Source organism: Athene noctua, chromosome 1 (assembly GCF_965140245.1).
Source record: "Athene noctua chromosome 1, bAthNoc1.hap1.1, whole genome shotgun sequence".
Classification (NCBI taxonomy): Eukaryota; Metazoa; Chordata; class Aves; order Strigiformes; family Strigidae; genus Athene; species Athene noctua.
In genome coordinates, this window is record NC_134037.1 from 80722389 (window position 1) to 80747004 (window position 24616).

The 24616-nt window shown below is 36.8% G+C and overlaps 1 protein-coding gene across 20 annotated transcripts in view; it reads left to right on the plus strand.

Annotated features, from left to right (window-relative positions):
* AFDN (afadin, adherens junction formation factor) overlaps nucleotides 1–24616 on the plus strand; it is a 130014-nt gene that overhangs the window by 89254 nt on the left and 16144 nt on the right. For 18 of the 20 annotated variants that reach the window (XM_074896660.1, XM_074896663.1, XM_074896678.1 and 15 more), the window contains 7 exons: nucleotides 17764–17829; nucleotides 17982–18055; nucleotides 18570–18688; nucleotides 19716–19910; nucleotides 20169–20260; nucleotides 20702–20890; nucleotides 23504–24526. In XM_074896660.1, coding sequence (XP_074752761.1) covers nucleotides 17764–17829; nucleotides 17982–18055; nucleotides 18570–18688; nucleotides 19716–19910; nucleotides 20169–20260; nucleotides 20702–20890; nucleotides 23504–24526 — 1758 coding nt within the window. The remainder of the gene's footprint in view (nucleotides 1–17763; nucleotides 17830–17981; nucleotides 18056–18569; nucleotides 18689–19715; nucleotides 19911–20168; nucleotides 20261–20701; nucleotides 20891–23503; nucleotides 24527–24616) is intronic. The other 2 variants (XM_074896661.1, XM_074896679.1) reach the window with 2 other exon arrangements.

Genomic DNA, 24616 nt, shown 5'->3' on the forward strand with positions numbered 1-24616 from the left:
GAAGAAGTCCAGGAGACTATTTGTGAAAATTTTTTAAACATTAACGGGGTAGAATACCGGAAATAAGAGGGAGAGACAAGTGTGGGAATAGATTTATCTTTTTCTAACTCTTTTAGTAGTAAAAGGTTGGCTATGAAATGCTCATATGAAAGTATGTTATGGTTGAAGAAATGAAAGCTCATATTCAGTTTCAGAAATACACATGTTCAGAAATACAAATGCCATGCACAGGATCCCAGTTTGATTGCTGACCCAATTACATTTATTGAACTGTTGGTTTCTAGAGTGCTTCAAAAGTGCTGTAATAAAAGAAAATGCAGCGGCTGGTCAACAGGTGGCCCTGCTCCAACCAGTGAGAGACAACTCTGAATCTTTTCAGCTTTGGTTAGGAAAACAGCTGTTTTTTTCCTGTGATGTGACAAAATAGTTGCTGTCAGTAGCATGCTGTGAGAATGCCTTTGCATGTCAGTGCTGACCTGCCTTTCTTGTTAAGTCTTAATGGGCTCCTCATACTTGTCACACGCTTTGGACGGAGTTTTTTTAAATGTAGGTTGGGGATATCCTAGAGATGGATGAAATGAGCAGATTCTCAGAGATCGTAAAGAAAAATAATTCCTACTGACTGATTTTCTTCTTTCTACCCATGGCAAAAAAATCTGCACTTTCTGAGTAATCTGTGCTCATCTCTGAGGAAACATTAGCAAATTTATCATTTGGTAATTCTTTGGGGTTTTATTAGTTTGCAGGGGTTTAGTAGATAAATGAAGTCTGTGCCAATTAAGAGTTTTTAATCGGGAAATTAGATACCATGACTTACCCCTTCCACACCAAATGTTCTTAATTACCAAGTGATTGTCATGCCTTGTCTGCTGCAATCAAAAAAGATGATTGGAGTTAAAGTTAAGCTTATACAAGCAGAGAAGTGGTGCAACTTGCATTGAAATGCTGTGCACCTGCTTATGATATATGGTTTCAGTTTGTCATACTAGGTGATTGCAAACACACTGACATTAATGAAAAACTAAAACCAAACCAAAGGAGGTAAGTCAAGGAGCACATGGAAGTGTTAGGTCCCTGGGGAACCCTGTGTTTGATCATCTTTCAACCTAATGACAGGTGAAATGTTTAAGTGTGTTACTTCTAATTAAATAAAATATGAGTAGCTGTGAAATAGAAGTTTTAAAGGCCTTGCAGGAGTGACAGAGCGAGCAGAAATGCTGCGCATCGCTTAGTTAACCTCGCTTTACTGTTAAGGGTGTTTTCTGAGGCAGGACAGCCCCTTGGAGCAACCACGTAGTAAGCATGTATGCTATATGCATACTTACCAGAGAAAACGAGTTTAGTTATGCAACAACTGTTAGCTGCCAGAGCACTGTAAACAGTGTTGTGTTTGGGTTTCGTTTTGGTTTTTTTTAGATTGGGAAAATACCTAACAGGATTTCTTAAACTGAATACTTTACACAGATACTTATTTTTATTTAAATTGTGTAGCTTCAGATGTGATCCAAAAAGGTAACTTGTTCTACCCTTCCGTAGGTGTTGCATGTTTTCTTACAATAATGCTTCTATAGCTTTATTAGCAGTAGCTTTTGTAATAGGTATATGGAAATGTAGCTGGTAGGAGTGGTCGGGCATCGGGAACAGTATTGCTTTTTGAGGTTGTGTGCAGACTTTGGTTGCTGTAACCCTGAAAGATGTTTTGATGTTAAAAGCTGCCTGACTCCCAACCACATTGTGGTTAAGTTTTTATGAAATCCAGATGATTTGGAAGCAGCGTGTGCATGCAGTTTACTTTAAAAATATATCGCTTTTTGGGGGCTTTCGCATGTGACTTCTCAGCCATCTGTGGGCCAGCACATTACTTCCTGTTTAATTTGGAGGTTTTTTGTCTTTTGTACAAAAGGGGTCCCTTTTTGTTTTTTCTAGCAGTTTTCAAAGTTTAATAAAGCCTCTAAAGTAAATGGAAGTCAGAACAGCATAACTGATTACGTAAGAGTCTGAATATTGTATTGGTTATAGCTGGTGTTGATAAATGCTACACTGTGTCATAGCATCCAGTTCCAACTTATCTGGATGGGTATCTTGGAAAATCCAGCAGACTAGAGTGGTTGTTGCTGTTGAGGGCTGAAAGAGAAGTGGAGAATTGTTTTTTTTCTTTCAAGGATCTGTAGTCCCGGAGATCAAAATGTGGTTTTCTGTTGTTGGAAGAACAGAATCCATGGTAAGTCTGTTCAGGTTTCTGTTGGGACTGTTTTTCTCTGAAGTTTTAAATACTATCCCTGTACTTTTTCCTGCTCTGTTGCTTGTTTAAACCTGCCAGTAGTTACTTGTTCATGTAGCAACAATGTAATACAGCATGCAGTTAAATATAGTCAGATGTAAGTAGCTAACTTCCTAAAATGTAGAAAGAAAAAAAAAAAAACTAATTTTTTAGCTTGTTCTTCATATGCACTTCTCAAATTTGTTGAAGTGACTATTAATATTGAAAGTTTCAGGTGTGATAACTACTGTTTTATTGTAGCAGAGCATGAATAGCATGACCTGTAATCTGTTTACTTGTCATATTAGTTGGCTTTAATCCAGGTTCTTCTAAAAGTCTGATTTCCCCTTATAAAGCCTTAAGTAGAATTGATGTCCCAAACAGTATATGCAAGATTTTTAATATCCTGTAGACTGTTCTGAAAAGACCAGAGCATGCAAATACGTTGCAGTTATGTTCAACACCTTCACCACGAGTAGAGGCATTTAAATTCCGTTTAGATTGCTACTGCAAAAAAGAAAGGATTCCCATGTTCTGTAGGTTTTGTTGTTCGCATGCTGGTTATAGTGATTAGTATACTACAATTTAGTTCTTTAAAGTATGGTACACTTTATTTCTTGCTCAGTCATCTTTTGTTAGTATAAGAGAAAAAGTTACCTTAAAATATATGCAAGCACCTTAAAATGCCTTTATATGCCCCTGCTGGCATATAAATCAGAGTTTATTTTCTAGTGTTTTTTAACAGATGGTTAGATTAAATATTCCCCAAGTGCTTGCTAAAATAGGATGAGATGGTGATAAGGTGCTTCTTTTTTAATGGAATCATTTCAAACACTGAGTGAGAAAGTTCATCAATAAATATTGGTGGGGAAGGGGCTTACTTTTGTAAAAACAAGTGTGTGGCATCTTAACCATAAATAGTATGTATTATTGGCAAAACTTTGGTCCTTAAGGTATAATTAAATCATTGTAATTTGCTTTATTCTCTAAACCACTGATTGTCATTTTATATTTAACAGTCAATTTAAGGCAGGTTCAAGACTACCAGAAACGTCAATTTCGATGTGAAATTTTTCTGAAAGTTTGTTATACAAAAATCTTGTAGATAATCTGTGGGGAAGATAGAGGCTTAAATGTTCATTAAACAATTTTTTTTTTTCCCCCAAACTGAAAATTAGGTTTATAGTTAATGGTAACACAATCTACTAATTTGATTCTCTCTATCTACTCTGTGTTTGCAAATATAGACAGTTGATGGGATTTTTTTTTTTTTTTAGCTGCTTGTTAGCTCTTTGTGTTCCAGATCTTGAGATTTCAGATACCTCTGTATCTCAAGTAATCTTGTGTCTGTGCTTTCTAAGTATAAGGAAAATTTTTGCACTTTCCTGCCAGCATGAATTAATTGAAACGTTTGAGAAGATTTAGAAGTTGTTTTGGATTTTTTTAATGTTTGATACTAATTCACGTAAGCAGTCTGAACGACTGACATTGCCTTAAAAGGCTTCATGGGAGAAGTTAAATAAAAATATAATATTGTCATTTCCAGCACAGATTTCTCAGTCTCACAGGAATAAGATAGTACGTAAATTGCCAGTTTAGTCTTTGTCATGAACAAATAAGTAGCTGTGTGTTAGCAATTTGCCCGTTTCTTGTTGATTCATAACTTCCAGCAGTGTTTTCGGTTAAATTTTGGTACCTTGTAGATGTTCTATAAAATTTTGCTAGTGCTTTCCTATGCTGTTTAAAAATTAAAGCTTATGCCAGCACAGCATGATTTTTATGCTCACTAGCTGTGAGACCACAGCTCTGCTCAAGCAGAGTGTTTCTTGTCATATTTATTCGCTTGTATTTAGATTGATACTGCAAATGGGTACATGCAAATGTCACCCAGACATTTGTATTTAATGCCTTCCGGAACAAAGAGGGTTTTAAATTTCATGTGCCAGTTCTTCCTTGCACTAATACCTTCTGTATGCAGGCACTTGCTAGCAAGCCTGCAAAAGTTATAGTGCACATATGCTTTAGCTAGAATTCCTATACCAGACTCCATCCAATTCTGGCATTCAAATAGCTTCCAAAATTCTGTTTAGATACATGTTAATAATAGCATTTTAATTTAAAATTTTTACTCCTACTATCAAAAAAGGCTTTCAGAAGTTAACAAATTCTGTGTATGAATAATACTCTCAACTGGAATTGAAATTGAGGTACTTAATAGTATGCAATTGTGTACGCACTGATACTGTATTAAGTTGTATTCATCTGCAACTGCAGAGCAGCACTACATGGAAGATTGCGCTGTGGGGTCTTTTTGGTTTGTTATTTGTTCTTAACTATAGACCCAAGAGCCATTTGTTTGAAAAAGTGCAGGGATACAGGGTGGTTTTCTTCCAAAATAGATTGCCCAGTGTATCTTGTCTGTGAAGTCCTATCCACAGACATAATTAAGCTGAAGCATTAGTTCAGAGTTGCCGTAACAGGGAAGAGCATCAGTGAATTTGCAGTGCAACTTGTAGGTTGGTACATAACTCTGAATAGCCCTTAGTTTGTCACTGCTTTATAGCAAACATACATTAAAAAGTTAACCCTTGTTTAAATAGACCTCAAGCAATGTATTTTCCTTGAGCACAACAAAAGATTTTTCCTTTGAAACAAAAGAGAAATGGAACCAAACAGGCTCATGTATTTAATTTCTTTTGTTAAAAATTGACTGCTTTTATGCATTTGTAGAATATTGTATGACGCTTAAGTTGCAGCATTTATAATGATAAAAGAGGCTTTCTTTTCAGAAAGGTTAAGATACATTAATGAATAAAACTTGCTTAGTCTTTTGCTAATGACATATATAAAACATTTTCCTTTTACTTCCCACTTTTGTTCTCATGAAACAGGGAAAGTACAGTTAGGTAGGAAGTGTTGTATATTTGATTCCACTCTCAGAATAAGACTTTAGGCCAGTTGATTTAGCTAGTTCATTTAGTTGCTTTCATCAAAGAAGATATCTTTTAGAAGCACTCAATTTACAGAGTGTGAGAAAAATAAACAGTGTTACAAATTTATATACTCCTGTCTAGCATAGAAGACACTACAGCTGTTTGCATCAGCATGCCTAATTTCAGTGGTTATCTAACTGCCTTACTAAGGTTTATGAATACTATAATTATTTTATTTAAAAAAAAAAAAAAAAAAAAAACAACAAAAAAAACAACAAACCAACTACTACATAGGCAAAAGACTACAGTACTACATATTTTATTAATGCCATTTCAGGAATTCCATTACAAAACACCTTGGGGTTCTTCGGTCTTTTATCTCCTGGGAGAAGCACACCTTAGGAAGATAGAGCATATATTCTCTTGCTTGCTCTGTGTGCTAGTCAATCTTGATTAGAAACATTCTTTTTCATAAAAGTAACAGGTAACCATTATTATGTTAGAACAACAGAACTCTTCAGTCCTTTCTCTTTACTCCTCCTGAGGCTATTTGTAAATAGAGGTTCTGGATACACTGGATATCAAATTTCCAGGTTGTTGGATGCTTTGGAGTCCTGTGGTACTGTACTGCTTGTAATCTAGTGAATTTTTCTCTGAATAGTAAGACACTTGTTTTTCATCTGTTTTCCCACCCAGTGCAATTTAAAGCTGCAACAGAATTCTCCATAGATGATAAAAGACTGGTGTTTCTTGGCCTGTGTATAATGTTGATTGTCAACGATGTTTGAATCTCCACTGCCTGTTATAATTGGAAAAGTTTTGCCCACTTGTGACTGTAGTTTGTCCAACTCCAAAAATGTTTGGTTTTCCCCCACCCCATGTACAAGAATTTGAGAGAGGAAAGCAGAAGTTTACGTATGTGCAGCATGGGTCAGTTTTAAAATTCTTTTTAAGTCGGGGATGATGTTACGCAGAGCAGCTGTAGCCACAGCTAACAGACCAGCTTTACATACAGTAGGCTGGTTCACCTCAGTTATGTTTGGAGGTTATACAGGGCATGCTATGAGGTATTTTGTCTAACAGTGACAGATTTCCAAAGTCTCTACATTGGTCTTGAGACAGCCGAGGCCTTTGCTTCCTCTGACAAAGTGGGTTTTTTCTAATCTGCAAGGCCAGAGAACTTTGCCCTCACTGGAGGCGGGACCAGGAACTACAAAGTTGGTCTTTCTCATTCCTGTGGGCTGACACCAAGTAGTTCAGTGAGTCGTAGATATAGTGTGTTCAGTACATAAAGTAGATAAGTATGTACTCATCCAGATACAACCTACAGAATGCATGAAGCTTTAGGGACCGTGAGTGTTTGGGTGATGAGAAAACTGTGCTTTTACTTCTTAGAGAGTACGTTTGTAAACTGCCTGCATAGTTCAGTAAATTGGTATTTTTTTAAAATGCTTACAAGCTTGGGTTATTTAAATGCTTCTAGACTAATTACTTGCCAGGTAGGCCAGATGGAAACTTCATTTTTTTGCATAAATTTGGCTTTAAGGATGTTTTTAAAAACTTAGATGTTCTCTGTGTAAACTTAAGAGTCTGGAATCAGATACCTAGCCCTGATAAAAATGAATAAAATCTACTCTGGGCATAGGCAGGTAAAAGATTTCAGGCCTGATAGCTGGCATCAGGTTTGATAGCTACATTTCTGTCTGGTTTTGTTTAAAGACATTTTAGTTGCAGGGATTCATTCTGGTTTTTTAGTTGCAGGGATTCATTCTGGTTTTAAACTATTTAATTTTTGTAAAATACTACAGAAGCTTAATGAAAAAGACCAACTTGTGGAAACAGTGTCATCCTTGAACTGTTGTGAAAGATACCAGGTCCTAATATTTCAGCAAGATGTATTTGTGTATGTATGTATATAGGTGTATACATGTGTATGTGATAACTACATTGTTAAAATTATTAAAGTGAAATATTTGTAAATGTTTGCATAATTATGCAAAATCTTTGGGGTTTTTTAAATCTCCAATGGTTTATGTGAACCACTAGAGTGTTGTGACATGCAGTCTTTGTATCTGAAGCCACTTAAATTGGAATATTACTTTGAAAAGATTGGTACCTGTATGACACACCTGCGTGGATTCAGCCAAACTATAATTTGAGAGTGAAGATACCTTCGCTTCAGGAGTAGTTTTTCATATTATTGTTTATGTGAAGCTTGAAACCATTTAAATGTTCTTGTATTTAAGACAGAAATCTTCAAATCGGTATTGAAAGGTCATTAAGAAGGCTTTCTTGCATTTTATGTAAATAAAAGTAGTTTTTAATACGTGTAACATTTTTTTAAAAATTGTTACTGAAGTGTATTTTTTTCTTTAATCAAACATGATACTGCCAGTCTTTACTGGAAGCTGTTCACTGCTTCAGTTTTATTGGAGTGATAAACAGAACATGTGAAGCTAAACAGGTATGGGCGAATGATGGTATAGAACAAGTAAAGACAAGACCTTCCTGTTAATTGTCTGGAGCATTACCAGTTTGGTTAGGTGCAGATGCATAGTTTTTCCTTAATTAATACTACAATTCTGCTGTCATTCCAAACAACTGGGAAAGTGTGCTTGTAATAGTTTTCATGGTTTTAATTCTAATGATAAATATTTAAATAGCTACGTCATCCTACAGATGTACTAGAACTGCAAGAATATACCAACCTCGCCGAAAGTACAGCTAGTTTGTGGTCTACCTAAGCTAGTTGTGGGGCATGATATTTGAGGATGGGAGTATCTTGACTGTTAAAGAGATTATCACCTTGTTGATACACAGACCTTCTTTCCCACTCTGATACCTTTAGATTGGGGTACTGGAGGGGCTGGGTGATGTGTAGCTGTTGGTGGCAGACCCCACGTGGTGTGGCATGGGTGGCTCGCCTGGGAACCCAGCCACGTGTTGACGCTCACCAGAAGGACCCGCCTGTTATTTCCACCATGCCATTATGGCTGCTTGTCTTGTCAAATACCAAATGGGAAGGAGGAGCAGGCAGGATTTCTTCTGTCTGCTTTTAATGCTTCCATGGTGACTGACTCACCAGGTCGTGGGCTAGCTGTGATACTGCCATTAGGAAGACTATATCTGATGTTCCTGTTATTCAGACTTTATATACAGTTGCACTATATGGCATGTTCCAATTTTAGGGCTGATCTAATGTACATGAGCCAAAGTTTCTTGTGTTCGTTACTGACAAGGAGGTCTTATAAAACTCGTAACACAGCAACACTAGCAATGAAACCTATTCTCCTTGAATACTTTCTTTAATTCTATCATTACTACTGTAGTCTTTTATGTCCTCAATTTTACATTCTTTTGGAGTAGGAGTAGTTGTTTCTTTTTTCATATCACTGTAGTCTATCTCATTCTTTTCCTTATTGGTTTGATTATTCTGTAGGAGTAGCGTACATTTTTTTTTTTATGCTGCCTCTTCTATTTCTGTAGTTCTCATAGTAATTTTTTAAGCAAATGCAATATTTTGGGTGCAATCCTGTTAGAGCAAGGAGGGGCTTGCAAAATAACACTAATTGTGAAAACAAGTATGGACTACTGTACGCTGATGTGTTGCTTGATAGATGGCCCAGATGATAAGCAGATGTGATGGAAAATGACTTGTTTCTTGTTAGGCTGTTTCAAAAGACAAGGTTAAATTACATTATCCAACTCAGTCCTTTGGCTTCTTTAACTAGATACATAGAATATCATAGAATTTTTGTAGTCAAGCAGAGAATCATGCCAGGCTTAAAAGGGACAAATACCCATTTGGACAACAGGTGTGAAATCTTTGCATACCTTGGTCTGCCATAAATCTTGGTGAGCTGAGTGTATTCTTGTGTTTTGGTTTTTTTTTTTTTCCTTTGGTGCATTAAATATGTGATTGACTTGGATTTGTTGTATCAACTTCCGTTTTCCCTCCTTTCTCCTGCTCACAGCAAATTTCCAGATTTTTTTGAGCTTGCAGTCTGTGTGACCTGAATAGTGGAAATCCCATGAACAAACCTAATATTTGGGGGATTTATTGTTTTCTTCACCTTCCAGGTTCTCTTTTAATGAGGGACTCTAGTGTTGGACACCTTTTTTTTTTAATTTTTACTGCCCTGGGTTTAGGTCCATGACTCTTAAGTGTATTGTAGCAGCAATCTAGAGACTGAAGTTGGGCTGACCAGAGATGCCAAAATTTGCCCTTTATTTTCTATGGATTACCATAGTTGCATGACTTTTCAGAACTTTTCTAAATCTTTTAGGGCCTACAGGAAAGTCATTCAGTCAATCTGTTTGCTTATTCAGTAAAGTCTTTACTAAATTCCTTTATATCTGGTGGTGTGTCCTGGGACACTAAAAGTTTTCCAGTTGTCTTCCTGCTTATTTAGAAAAGACATTTATAAATGAAAGTTTACAGGTTTTGTTACTTAATTTTCCAAATGTAAGTACTTATCAAGCACTTTTTCTGTATTAGTGGAGAATAATAGTATGTATGTGTATATATACATATATGAACATATATGTCAGTATATACCAATGTTATTTTTTTTGAAGTTGTTGTTTCAGGTGAGATTTTAATTTTGACCCTTTATTTTGTTGGCTCTAGTCTGTTTGAATTCATTAATCTCCGAGATAGGTTTTTCTTGAAAGGGCTGAAAGCTGTTGGTGAAGTTCCAGTCTTTGGTCATATTTTCAGATGAAGTTCTGTTGATACTCTAAGGGTGTTGGGGGTGTTGGTGGTTGTTGCTTTTAGGTTGTGGTTTGGTTTTTTTTATTCAGTGTGAAGGAGGAATGATAAAACATCCTCTGAAACAAACAACTACTGCTAATTTTTCTCTCTTACATGTATAAACTACTTCTTTCTTGTCCATTAAATCCTCTGCTGTTTTAGTGTATGTATGTGTTAGTTATGGTTTGGGAATATAGTCTGCAATTTTAGTTTCTTCTAACAGATCAGGGGTTTTTGCTCTGAAAAGCATTGATTTGGGAAGTTTTGTAATATTTTATATAATATTTCATTATATAGAGGGGGCACATCCTTTTTTATGATCAGTTTATAGTGTTTTGAAATTGAATTACAGTATTTATGTATTTTACAGTGTGTGGTAGTTGAATTGCAATATTTACTACATGAGTGGACTTCAGCTGCAGAAGATTCCATGTCAGTTCATGTGTAGGGTCTACTCAGTTATTTGAGAAGGTCCCTTGTCAGTTCAATTACAAACCACCAGAAAAATAAGTATCTCTTGTTATGATTAAGTTTTCCTTATATGTGTTAGCTTAGAACGTAGCTGAACATTGTTGAACAATGCTTACAGTAAACTAGGGCCTAATTAGTACCACTTCAATAATTTGAAGTTTTTATTTAATCTCAAAAGAAGAGTTAAATTTGCATGGACTGTGCAGCCCATGACCTATGAACAGTACTGATGTGAAACTCCCAACAATCATCATCGTCCAAATGTGTAATAAACTTAACAAGCCTCTCTGTGTTGTATTTCCTTGCTTTTATTTATATCCTCAGGTTGTAATTTTAGACTCCCCATCTTGTAAGATTTTTCTAAATATGGTTTTGTTCTGTGATAAGAACTATTTGAAACTAGGCTACTGTGACAAAAATAAAGCTAGCCATCTTTTCTAAAAGCTTACGTATTTTCTGTCCCACTTTAAATATTGTGGGCCAGAGTATGTAGGCCACACAGATGCAATAAAGCTAGATCTAAGGAAAATAGAACTGCTGGTGAGTTTTAATGGCTGGATTTATTGATAGTGTTTCATATCTCAGTTATTTGGTTATCTTCTTGATTTGTAGCTCCTTTCATTCTTGCCCTAAATGAAGAGGACTTGTTTATTTACTTTTTACAAGGTAGTCTGGTCACTTAAACATTTTCCCATACATTTTTTTTTCTTCATTTAGATTTAGGATAAAGACTTGACTTAGCATTCTAAGCACACTTCTGTATGCAGAAGTGTCTTATGTTTGCCTTTACCTCCCAAGTAGGATTAGAAGATCTGTTAAAATTCCATCTAAATATGAAAGTTCCCCATTGTTATAGAATTCCTGCAGCAACCTGTACGTCACAGCAAATTTAGGATTAATTATTCTCATACTCTTAACTCAGTTGCATGCCAAACTTGCAAGTGTGGTATGTTAACATCTCTCAACTTGTGCTATTTTAAAGCATTAAATTACTTCTTAAGATACGAGTTAGAGGATAAGAAAAACTTCATATAGGTATTGCACCTCGTGCAGTTGCATGGCTTCATTCTGGGTACTAGACTTAATTGTTCTCCTCAGTTTCCCACATGCGTTGGTTGTGTACATCCATCCTAAAGATGAATAAACCTAAGCACAGAGAAGGTTATTGTCAAGAACCTTTTCATGTTTTTACTCAGACACCTGACTAAGCTTCCTGGGGAAAAAAAAGGGGACATTTTTATCCCATTGTGTAATTACATCAGTAAAGGTGTGTTGTTTTTTTTTTTTAATGGGAATACATTTGTTTCAATTCTAGATAATGCTATTCATCTCCATCCCTTGCTTTAAGTTAGGATGATTTGTATTTTTCACAAATCCATTTTTAGAAGGGGAATGGGTAGGCCTTGTCAAAGTTGGGAAGTGTCTTAGGTGTGCTTGCCATGCAGGCTATTAAAGCTTACAACAAAGACGTTTTTCCACTGTGTAGTTTGCTTCTCTGTGTGGGAATCTGCATGTTTGTGGCTCTTTTTGGGTTTTGAAATTGTTTTGGGACTCAGCTTCTGCTAGAATACTTTTGCTCTGCAGACACTTCTCAGAGCTGCTTGACAAGTCAATAGGTGACCTATAGTAGGATTTAGGAATTCAGAACAGTTTGTCAGGTTAAAAATCACATTATTCACCAAATAGTGGAGTCTAAGGCTGCAGCAGTGAAGCACTGAATATTTTATATCATGCTGTTTTAACCCATTTGAGAATTACTTGGGCAGTGTTTAAACTGAAATACTCTCTGTTAGGTCAAACTCCCTTGGCATTTTTTTGTATCGCTTATTAAAAAGACGACTTCCTTAGTGGAAGTTCACAGATGTGTTCTAAACATGGGTGAATGTTCTTACATTTAGAAGATGAACGATTCTTGGCTCTTACTTTTCTTCTCAAAGAGGGCTTTTGGCTTTCTAGCAGTGAAAAGCCCAGTTTGGGGTCTGATGTGAAAAGCCTACCTGATATTTGTCCTGTATATTCACAGGCCCTGACGATTACACATTTGTTAGCACAGGTACACAGCTGCTGTAACCTCATAAAAGTTAGCACAACAGCTTAACAATAATGTCACACATACACAGAGACCCCTCCTAGCACACCTCTTACCTGTATGGTTGGTTATGAACAATCATGCTGTGCTGTAAACAGTTTTAGGAAGCTGATTTGGTTGAAAACAAAGCTTTTATCTGGGAGGAGGGGGTCTGGGGATGGTCAGTTTAGCCTTCAGTTGGATCTGTTGTGGGACCTGCCACGACACAGTAGTGCCTGCAGGGGTCCAAGTGCAAGACAGCATGGGAGCAGTCAGGTGGGTGGGTTTCTTCCTGACGCTCAGCATGAGTGCGCTGCTAGTGTCATTGGAATTAAGTTAATATAATGTTTTTCAAAAAATACTGAAATGTGTAAATAGTGCTCCACTGCTGGCCTCCGAATTTAGTTCTCTGTGCTTTATGCAGTTTTTATGATCTGGGTTGTTCTTTCATAGTAATTATTTAACTATTGTAAAAGCGCAGAATGGAGATTTTTCTCATTTTGAAGCTTAGGTCTAATATACTTGAGCTACCAGAATTTTTAAATACCGTGTTCCCTTTCTTCAGTTCAATTTCACTATTTGTCTAATTCTGATCAGTGAATACCTTCCTTATAAATCTTTTTTCCCTATGGTTCTCCTCTTTGGCTATGCATTGCAGCAATGGGTATCATTTAGAGCTAAACAAAAGGAGGTCTTCCAAGTAGAGTGTTACGCTCATGCAGTTCCGTTCAGGGATACTCTCACCCAGGTGAACTGAAGCAGCAGTAGTAGGTTTGTGGGGGTTTTCCAGTTACACAGCTTGAAAATTTCATTAAATTATTGCTGAAGGGGAAGGATTTCCCAAATTTTTCCTCAAAAGGCTACTATCGTTTCACTTTCTGCAAGGATTGTGGGAAAAAGTTGCTTCAAATGTGAAAGAAAACAGGTAGATTGGTAGCACTAGACAGTTTGCTACTGTGGGTGTGGCTTTTTTAAAAAATCTAGAATTTACTGGAGCGTTTTTTGAAAAATACTTGTAAAGGTTTTTTGGGTTTTGTATTTGACTATATATATTTGCGAAAATGTGCTACAGGTTCCAGTAAGTTAATTTTGGGTGGGTGAGAGGGGCTTATAAACCATCTTTTAATGCTTACTAAATTCTTGCTTTCCAGAGTCATTTAACTTCTCTGCAGTTGTGGTGTTCTGTTCAGACTAACAGCTTTATAGATACACATGCTTTTGGCATTCAGGATTGGAGAAATTAAACTGAAAAGAATGTTTACCATATTATTGCTACTGATACACACATGTCATTGCTCTCTGTTGTTTGTGAGGGAATACTTTTATTTTTGTTGACCTTCACATTCCTTTGAAAGAAAAGCACATTAATAAGCATTTTACAAAGAAACCTCTTTTACTGTAATGTCAGTAAATGACAGGAGAAACATTCATGTAGTGTGTGTGAGAATTTTGCTCACTTTGGAGTTTAGTGTGCATGTCTAGCTATATATTAACATCTTTGTGTCTTTAATAACAGTACACTTCCTTCTAAGGCAGTCTCCTGAACGGTGGGAACTGAAGCAAAATTAAGTCTGTTTCAGTAGAAATTAAGGATTTGGATTCAAATTACTATACATCTTAGGGTAAAAGTTGAGGGAAGATGATGAGTTAAATTTGAAGATGCTTAGTGAGAAGTCTTCCCAAGCATAAGTGAGAGCAAAGGCATGTTGTTAGAAACATTAAAATGGCATGTGAATTAGGCAGAGAAGGAACTCATTTGTCTTAATAACATGTGAGTAGATGTGGTAGCTGATAAAGATTTTTTTTTAATGTAATCTGAATGGAGATTTATTTTTAAATCATTTTTTATGCTTTCAAAATTCATTAGTTCTGTATTAAGTGAGATGACTTGGAGCTAACACATCTGCTGGTAACTTCTCTTAAAAGAATAGGAAAGGGATTGACAAACTGTATAGGCTTCATAAAAACATTTAAAATGTCAGCTCCTTCAAGTCATAATGAAGAACTACTGTAAGGCTTATACCCCAGGAGCAGTTCAAGCAAAAATCCATCTGATCTGGTATCTTCCAGCTGTGGGGTACTTAGACAGAGAACATAACAAAACAAGTGTAAGATGGTTCCTCCTGGTTTCTAGCTTTCTGCAATTTCAGAATTTCTTTCAGAGTGCATTATATCTGTATCTCTTTTTTTTTTTTTCTTTTCCCCTTTCTCTGAAAATCTTTGAACACCTGTTACATGAATCTATGATCTTATTTTGTGCATGTTTACACTTCGGCATCTACAGCAGTCTTGTTCCTGTCAGTTTCCCAAGTTAATTATGAAATGCTATGGAAAATGTTTGGGGTTTGGGTTTTTTGCTGTGTTTTGGTTTAAAATAGGCTAGCTGTGACAGTATGAGTGAGAAAGCTTTCTCTGTTGGCTGATTAGAGAGATGATAAATAATCCAATCTGTGCCACTCATCCCATAGACCTTCACTTCCTTGATTGTTGCTAAGCTGAGGAGTCCATGTCTATCTCTGATTCTCTCAAGAAAACTGTTCCATGTTTCTGATCATCCTTGTTATCCTCTGAGCCTCATGGTTCTGTTGCTGTAATTTTTGGAAAGCAGTAACCAGAATTGTAAACAGTTTCCTAAATGTGAACGTTTTAGATTTTTAGTGACTGTGGTGGTTTCTGTTTTGTTCTTTTCTGCTAGTTCTGTTGGCTTCCAGATATTTGAACTGATATGTGAAGATGGTTTTGAAAACAGTGACTAAAAAGGTCTTTATTGAGGAGCTAAAGCTAGTTTAGAAACTGTTATATGGCTATTTGTGCAATTAGAAATGTTTTATCCCATCACTATCAGCAAACCAGTTCATGGGCTTAACTAAAAGGTTTCAGCTTCATTTAATGTGCACTAACAATCATAAGAAAGGTGATATGTATGGATACAGTGTCTAATGTAAAGTCTCAGTCCCAGAATTGCTTGATTAATATGTGCATTGTTCTAAGTGGCAATGCTCTTTCAAAGGCTTGCTGGTTTTACCTAATCTGTGACTATATTAGGCAGATCTTTGTTTGAATTCCTGGACTCAAGGGGATGAGATTCTTGCTAGCATCCTTTGAAGTTAGGACAGAATTAAAGCAGTGTCAATCCCAGGTGACTTTGGAGGCTTCTGGTTAGTCTTAGATTTTCTGGCGTCCTAGAACAACTGCTCTTTGGTCCCTGGCAATTAGTATTACCACTTGATGCCTGAGATTATAACTACAAGGTGGGTAGGTGAATTGCTGTTGACTCTTTTGCTCTTTGGAACTAAAGGAGCTTGCCTCTAGGTATATGTAGTGGTTGGAGGCAGAGGAAGGAGCATATAAACCCAATCATCTTTGTTTTCAGTTCCCAACAAGTTAAGGTGGTAACTTGTTCTGCTGCCAGTGCCCTGATGGGGACTGGTCCCTTACAAGGTTGGAGTATTACTTCACATTTGGACCAGTGAAATATATTTTCCCCCATTATTGCTCCAGTGCTCAGCATCATGTGATCCTTCTCCAACTCTTGTTTTTGACTTAATTGATAAATTTTCTGTATGGTAAATTTAGTTACATTATTGTTTGCCCTTTTTCTGGAACACTTATGAGCATGGTGAACAGCACATTCCTTTAGGGCTTCTCTGAAAACTTCCATTCTTTGTGAAAACAACTTCCTATCCATTGTTGAACCAGTTATTAATACACAGGGGCAGGCTGTCACCTTAAAGTCTTGAAGAACTCCTGGTAAGAGATCTTGCCGTGACTGTCTTGGAAGTCTAGCTGTTCCGTCAACAAGATCATCCTTCCCTGTGTGCTTCTTGGTTGGGGAAGAAACAGATATTTGTGAAGCATGATTTCGTTTTTTCATTATTTTTATCTAGCTGTGTTTTGATTTGCATTTCTCATAACTTTAACTGATTTTTGATATAAAGTTAAAAATATTCTGCAGTTACCTGTAAGTTTTTAGAGCCCATTATATTCTTTCCCGACATAAGTGTCCTTACTTTAGTTACTTATTGCACTTTTTTCCCTTTTATGAAAAATTCAGACATGTAGAATGTTAATCTGGAATCATGGGACTTGAATTAATTCCTTTTCTGTGGCTTTTGAGTAAACATTTGGGATTAACTCAAGTTTTAATGAATAAAAATAGGTCTTTCACTTGCTTAGAAAACCATATGTGACACTAGCTTTTGAATAAACTTTACCTTGATTTTTATTTCACTTTATTATAATAGTGGAAGCAATGAATGCTTTTGCTGTGAAGAAAAAAAAAGTTGGTAAAGCTGAGGTGGAGGAAGAAAGGAGGAAGTTGCATATTCAGTATCAAAGTAACTTGGGGGGTTGTTTCAGAAAACAACATTACATAAAAAACTGTGCTCTGTTAAAAACTTAGTGTTCTTCTTCCAAGTAAATTGCAGAGTAAAATGGCACCATTTCCTGTAGTAGATAATAAAATCATAAGTGATTGTCTTATGTTACAAGTGACAATTTAAAGGTTTGTGATACTAACATTTAGACTGATCTGTGTGGTGTCTTGTAAATTGGAGCATGTGGATGATGCAACAGCATGGCTTGAATAGATGCTTATGTTCTCTTGTCTTGAATCTGTTAGTTGTCTCGCCGTAAGTTTACTGTTAACAGTCCTTTCAGAATTTAGTGGAATACTTTGAAGCAGATGTTTTATGGACAAAATTGCATGGTTTTGCAGTAGACTTAAGTATTGGCTCTGTCAGCTCTGAAAGACTTATAATGTCTACTTGTTTAATTTAAAACTAGAGGCACTGTTTTTTCCTTTACACTAGCTCCTTTACAGTCCTAATGAATGTAAAAAGCATTTCTATTCCTGTTTCTTGTAAACTGCAATTTACCTTATTTCATTCGGGTATTAGCAAGGGAAACAATGCAGTCTTTTGGAACATAATAACATGCATGTAAAAGTGCAAATAAGTATTTCTTATTAGAGGGAGATTAGAACAAACATCTAAAGTATAAGTTAATGTATTTTTTTTTCTTATTCAAGCTTGCGTTAAGACCAAATATTCTTTGCTTCTAATAATGCTTGCAGGTTCAGGCCTAATATTAAAATTTTCTTTTGACTTTAAATGAATGTAACTCTTTTCTGTATAATTGTTTTTTTTCCAGTTGTGGAATATCTAAAAGTGATGAGAACTTAGAAGTTTACCTAGCCATGTAAAATTCTGATTAACACTTGTGGTATGCTTAAGAGATCAAATATAAACGTAATAAATTAATGCCTCTTTCTCTGTAGGGTGCTGGTCAAGACAAACTTGGGATATATGTGAAGTCTGTTGTGAAAGGAGGTGCTGCTGATGTGGTTAGTAATATTCTTAAACATCAGAAGTTCAGAGGTAGAAAGATTTTTCGGAAATGCTTTTAAATCCTTTGTTTACTAGTGTGTGAATAACTGGTTTAGACCATGGTAGCATTGGTATATGAATTTTCCTTCTCTCTTGAATTTGTATTTAGGATGGTCGTCTGGCTGCAGGGGATCAGCTGCTCAGTGTGGATGGTCGAAGTTTGGTGGGCCTGTCCCAGGAAAGGTGTGGAATGCTTTCCTTGAGTGTCTTTACATGAAGAAAATGCTAGAGTAGTAATTTACTGGAAAGGGCTGAACCTTATTTTTTTTCATGTTAGGCTTTGTCTTGACTTTTTATAACTGCCTATAAATAACCTTAGTAACAAGTTCAACTGTTCATGTAGTATTTTCTGTATATGACATGGGTTATCTATGTAGAAGAGATTGCATTACACTTTCGGGCTTTAGTTTTGAGCAAACTTCATTTAGCTCTAAAAGCTCTAATATTAAATATTTTTACTTCTGACCTTTAACTGCAGAAACTGGAAATAGTACTTGCCTGTAGGACATCTTCTAGTCCTCGTCATCATCATCATCTAACTTTTTTCGAAATTATTTTAAGTATTAATCAGAAAAACAGTGTTTTGTCAAACAAGATTACTAGAATAAACGTGAGAAATCATGACATACAAACTGATAATGAGAACTAAGTAATGCAGTGCCTGACTTTGGTTTGTTTGCTTTGGCTTTTATTGCAGGGCAGCAGAACTTATGACTAGGACAGGTTCTGTAGTAACACTGGAAGTAGCAAAACAAGGAGCAATTTACCATGGTCTGGCAACCCTGCTTAATCAGCCATCCCCCATGATGCAAAGAGGTAAAAATACTAATATTGTTTATGTTAACAGCTTTATAAGTCATAGAATGCAGAAAATATAATAATTCACAGTAGTTTGCCAAATATTGCCAAAATATTAAACAAGAATCCATAATTGCACAGAAAATCATTTCCTTTCCTATCAAAAATTCAATTTTAAAATGGTTTTAAATATTTTTTGAAATTATGCTAGTCTAATAATTAATAAATGCTTCACATATGTACCTTTTAAAAAATTAAGTGATGAATTTAAACACAGTTCTCATTTGAAGGAATTTTTATTTTAACAAAGGGAATATAATGAATACAAATAGGGTGCTAAATAAACTCCAGTGGCTTTATCCCTTTCATAAAGGCTTCTCCCGTCTCAGAATATGACTTCCTTATAACCAGAGTGCAATATAATTACTAAGAGAGAAGTAAATAGAAACAGAAGCCCCTGGAACATGTTTTGCCATTGAATTTCTTTTTTTTCTTTTTTTTTTTAAACTAGAAATGTTGAAATGCATCTTCTTAAGTTTATGTGTCTGATCATAAGTTCTTGCATGTTTCTCTAATGTTATATATTTCATCACCCTACTTCAGTGAACGAACAAAAGACATATTTAAGTCTTATGTAAAATAATGTTGTAGAGGAAGACCTTTTCTACATCTAGGTTAGTACTACAGTATAGAAAAGAATAGGGTAAAAGGAGAAATCTTTATAATGCAGTTTACAACACCATCTCAGATGCCATAAGTTTCTGAGAGTAAGCAAGAGACTTTTCAGTAAAGCACATTTGGCTTTTCCAAACACTGTGATACCTTTTCAAAAGCTCTTTTGAAGCATACAAATCAAAGGAATCCTGTATAGTTGATGTAAGTGTGGGATCCTGTATCTGAAGTGAGGACACTAAAATCTAGCATTTGCTTTACTGGGAACTAATTTCTAATTATAAATACAAGGTAACTCTGGTTTGAAAAAATAATATACTAGATGGTAGTTAATATAAGTGAAAGGGAGAAAATACATATCCAACTGTTACAGTTTCTGACCGCCGTGGCTCAGGTAAACCTCGACCAAAGAGTGAAGGTTTTGAACTGTATAACAACTCCACTCAAAATGGGTCACCTGAGAGCCCTCAGCTGCCGTGGACAGAGTACAATGAACCAAAGAAGCTGCCAGGGGATGATAGATTAATGAAGAACAGAGCCGATCATCGCTCCAGTCCCAATGTAGCAAGTAAGTAAGATTATCCTTCTTTTAGGGGCAGATGCCTCCTTCACCAGTTTTAGAGCTGTTGTATTCAAAAAGCAGATGATGGTTTTAAAAGATTGATTAAGTCTAAAATGACAATGGAGTACTAACATTTGGAGGAAGCCTCTTGTTAGAACTATTAAAATTAAAAAAACACGGTTATTTTGTGAATACTATTAATTTATTAAGTTATGTAAATTATTATTAACAGTTATGTAAATGTGCACTTCAACTTTCCAACAGATCAGCCTCCAAGCCCCGGGGGAAAGAATGCATATGCATCTGGAACTACCACCAAAATAACCTCAGTCTCTACTGGAAACCTTTGTACAGAGGTCAGAAGTGGCAAGCAAAATGCTGGCTATTAAACTTTCCTTAGCTATCAATAGCGGCAGTGTGCTTGAGTCAAACCAGCATCTGTCTTAACTATTTGAACATAATGCTGGTGCTAGTGACGGGGTGGGGGTTTTGCTTATTACAGCTAATGAAAGATTGAGACAGCTTTGAGTGTTTTTACTAAATATTTTTGTTCATGAAGTTGTCCTTGTGATTTCTTACGTTTGAACAGTATTGTGTACTTGTTTTCAGACCATAAAAACATGAGTCATAACCGCAGTTATGTTTGATATTAGACAACCTCTTTATCTCCTGTTCCAGACAAAGAATGCTCTTATGAGACAAAAGAAAACATTTGGAAAATGTATGTTTAGAATAATACTCTGTACAGATCTCTGTGATTGGAAAATTCTACCTTACGTTCTTTCTACCTTTTTCAGGAACAGACTCTGCCTCCACGACCTGAAGCTTATCCCATCCCAACACAGACCTATACTAGAGAATATTTCACATTCCCAGCTTCAAAGTCCCAGGATCGAATGGGTCCAGCTCAGAGTCAGTGGCCGAATTATGAAGAAAAACCACAGGTCCAGGCAGAAAGTAATCATTCAATCAATACTACAATGCAGGTGAGAAGTAATTTCTTTCAGTATGAGAAGAAATCAGAAAGAAGCTGCTTGCTTTAAGTTGCCAAACTGGTGGAGACATTCTTTGCGGAACAGTCAGCAGCTCTCTGTAATCTCTGAGCCATTGAGGGCAAACTGTACTGTGAGATGGGGAACAACTGTACTTTTGCTAAGGTTGGCTTGGGTTCAGAAACCCTACTCTTTCCCCACCCTCGCCCCCTAGAATTTGTTATCATGTTCTCCTGTTCTCCAGACCTGTTATCTGGGATATTTTAATCCCCTGTTAGAGGTAATGGGATGTCTTGTAAAATGTTTTGTTGTTTTCTAAAGAGCAAACTAAATCTTTCACTTTTTCAAGAAGTTTTATGTTGAAAAGCTCTTTGCCTGCAGGGTGCATTGTTTAAGTGACAAAGCATTAAAAATGAAATAAAACAGTACTTTGAGACCTATCCAAGGTCTTCACTGAAACACATTCCCTGCTCTCAGCTACAAAAAGAAATAAATTCAAGTTGCATCTGTTATCAAAGTGCAGATGTTTCTTGACCTGAAATGAATTTACACCCACTGTACCTTTTATAAATTCAAAAAATAATGTTGTTCTGGTCTTTGTAAATGAGGGCTTTACTCGGATCCATACAGGAAATTAAATCTAGATCTATTAAATCCAGTCACTGGATCATCTATTTCTCTAATCCACCAGAGACTTAAAAAATATATAGAGTAACTTTTTTTGCTATTGCTGAATTTGTAGTAAAAGCAGAGCCTTACACCACGCTCAGTATGTTTTACTTTTGGAAAAGCAGTGTCGTATAAATTGTCTTGATATTGTGTGGCAGAAGCAAAGTAAGGATTTATTATTGATTACTCACAGATATATTGGCAAGTTAATTGAGTAAAAATTGAATTTGAATCAATTGAATGAATTTAATCAATTGAATAAAAGCTGAGTGCTTTTTTTTTTCCAGTATTATAGCTAGCAAGTCCTAATTATTTCAGCTGTTAAGGAAATAGTTGTTATACCCAAAGCAGGATGGTAATTTTGAAGTCAAATGCTCCAAGTGAAATGACAGTGGCAAACAGCTATAGAAATACTTTGCTGAATTTCCATGCTTAACTCCTTCATGTTTCGTGATTTCATCTCACCTAAGCTGCATATTTAATGTCTGGGCTCTCTCTGTCAGTGATGGGACGGGGGAGGCTGGTACCGCCACAGAATGGTTCCTATTCATTTGTCTTAATGGGATGAATTGCTGCCTGGACATGCATATCTCCCCTGCTTAAGACAAGCTTAAGTGAGCAGCTTAGATGAGATGGTTAGAACTGGTGAGATAAACCCCATCTGTTGAAGCTGTTGACAGATGCCAAATTTGAACACAGTGCAGAAAAGCATTTTCATAAAGCAAACGACTAGAAGCGTTAGCTCCTTATAAACACTGAAAGGGTACACAATTTTTCTCTGCCATATAACAGCTTTTAAGTTGAAATTAGAGGAACATAGACTTTTTTTAAAAAAAAGACTTCCTTTTAATCTTTACAGTGAGAACTGGACTTGTAAAAAAGCTGCTGTAAGCTACTGACCGATGCGAAACGCCTGTTCTCTGTTCTGAAGGCATTAGCAAACTGTTTGGCTAGGTGCATCTTTACAGCAAATCTCACACAAATAGCTGTGTGTTCTATTAGTTTGCTGGACTAATAGAGCATAAAAAATACACTTGTTCCTTTCAAAGAAGGCATTCTTTAGAGGTCATGGTTAAGGTCATTGATGGAGGAAAAAGAAAAGGCGTTTGCTTTGTTAGTCTTCTCTCAGTTGTTGATAATTGGTACATTATGTGTTCAGTGCTTAGTAGTTCCTAATATTCAAAGTATGAATATTTGCTTCAAGAAAATCATTAACAGATTTGGTAAGCCTAATTTATGATCCAGTATTCTTCTTCAGGAGGTTGTATATTGCAGTGAGACCCTGAGCTTGTATTGAGAAAGACTTGGTGGTGACGCACTAAAAAAGGCGACAAAAGCTCAGACCAATACACCCATGCCCCAAGAGCAGGTAGAATTAGCCCCGACTGCCCAGATTCCATACCCATGAATGGTGCTGTAGTAATGAGAGCTTCCCACGGGTCATTGCACCTGTTAATGGAGGAGGGTGGGCAGAGGCTCCCCTGTCTCTTTGTCAGCAGCCTTTCTGTTTGCCTTCCCAGTAGGAAAAATGTTCAGTCAAGCCAGTTGAAGCCTGAATGGCAGAGCTGGTATGCCTGAGCTGCTGTTCTGAGCTGCCAGGGGTCTCGTGCTCGCATGTGGGGGAGGGGTTGTCAGGGATAGTCCTGAGAAACTATGTGAGCTAGAGAGGTTTTCAGCTTAAATGCCATTTTTCGTTCATCCTTCCTCCCAGTCCAGGTTTCCAGGAGTTTGGAGGTTGCAGTCTTTCATCACTCTAATGAGTTAAAAAGACTGAGAAGAGTTTTATTGTTGGTTTTGGGAAACGTACTGGGCATGGAAATGCTGAAATTCACTAGAAGTAATTACCTTTGATAATAAGAATGTGGTTTGTGACCCATTTTCAAATATATTTTAATATAGATGGACTATGAAATACATGTCTTGTTTAATTTTTTCCAGCGTATAGCTCGTTCCCAGGAAGAACTCAGAGATAAAGTTTTCCAGCCAGAGAGGAATCGTTTGGAAGTTGTTATACGGAAGGATGTAGAGTACATTGATCGGAAGTCAGACAGCGATCAGTGGATGAATTCATCTGTGGATTCTAGCACATCTAGCCAAGAACACCTGAATCATTCATCCAAACCGGTCTCGCCTGGTTCTTGTTTAGCTAAAAGCGGACCTGGCCGTTGGAAAACTCCAGCTACTAGCCAGCCAACTCCAGTGGCCATTTCCCAACCTATCAGAACAGATCTTCCCCCTCCACCGCCGCCTCCGCCAGTGCATTATGCAGCTGAATTTGATGAACTACAAATGGATTTGCCTCTGCCTCCCCCTCCTCCTCCAAATCAGATAGGAGCACAAGCATCCTCCCAGGTAGCTGCTGCTGAGCGTAAAAAAAGAGAAGAGCATCAGAGATGGTATGAAAAAGAAAAGGCACGTTTGGAAGAAGAACGAGAAAGGAAACGTCGTGAGCAGGAGAGAAAACTGGGCCAAATGCGTTCTCAGCCACTAATTCCCACTCAGCCTGTGGTTCCTCCTGTTTCCCTTCAACAAGTGAAATCAGAAAAACCTTCAACCTTGCAGAGGCCTCAAGAAACAGTCATTCGAGAGCTGCAGCCCCAACAGCAGCCTCGGACTATTGAACGGAGAGATCTGCAGTACATTACTATCAGCAAGGAGGAACTGTCCTCTAGTGATAGCCTCTCTCCAGATCCCTGGAAACGGGATGCTAAGGAGAAACTGGAGAAGCAGCAACAGATGCACATTGTGGACATGCTGAGTAAAGAGATTCAGGAACTGCAGAACAAGCCTGATCGTACAGCGGAAGAAAACGACCGCCTCCGCAAACTCATGCTTGAGTGGCAGTTCCAAAAGCGACTTCAAGAATCAAAGCAAAAGGATGAAGATGATGATGAAGAGGAGGATGATGATGTGGATACTATGCTCATCATGCAGCGACTGGAGGCAGAAAGAAGAGCAAGGGTAAAAGGGGATAATTTTTTCTAGACAACAGCATTGTAAATATATATATCTTGGTGGGTTCTCTGCCTTTGTCTGAGTGTTTTGATGTTC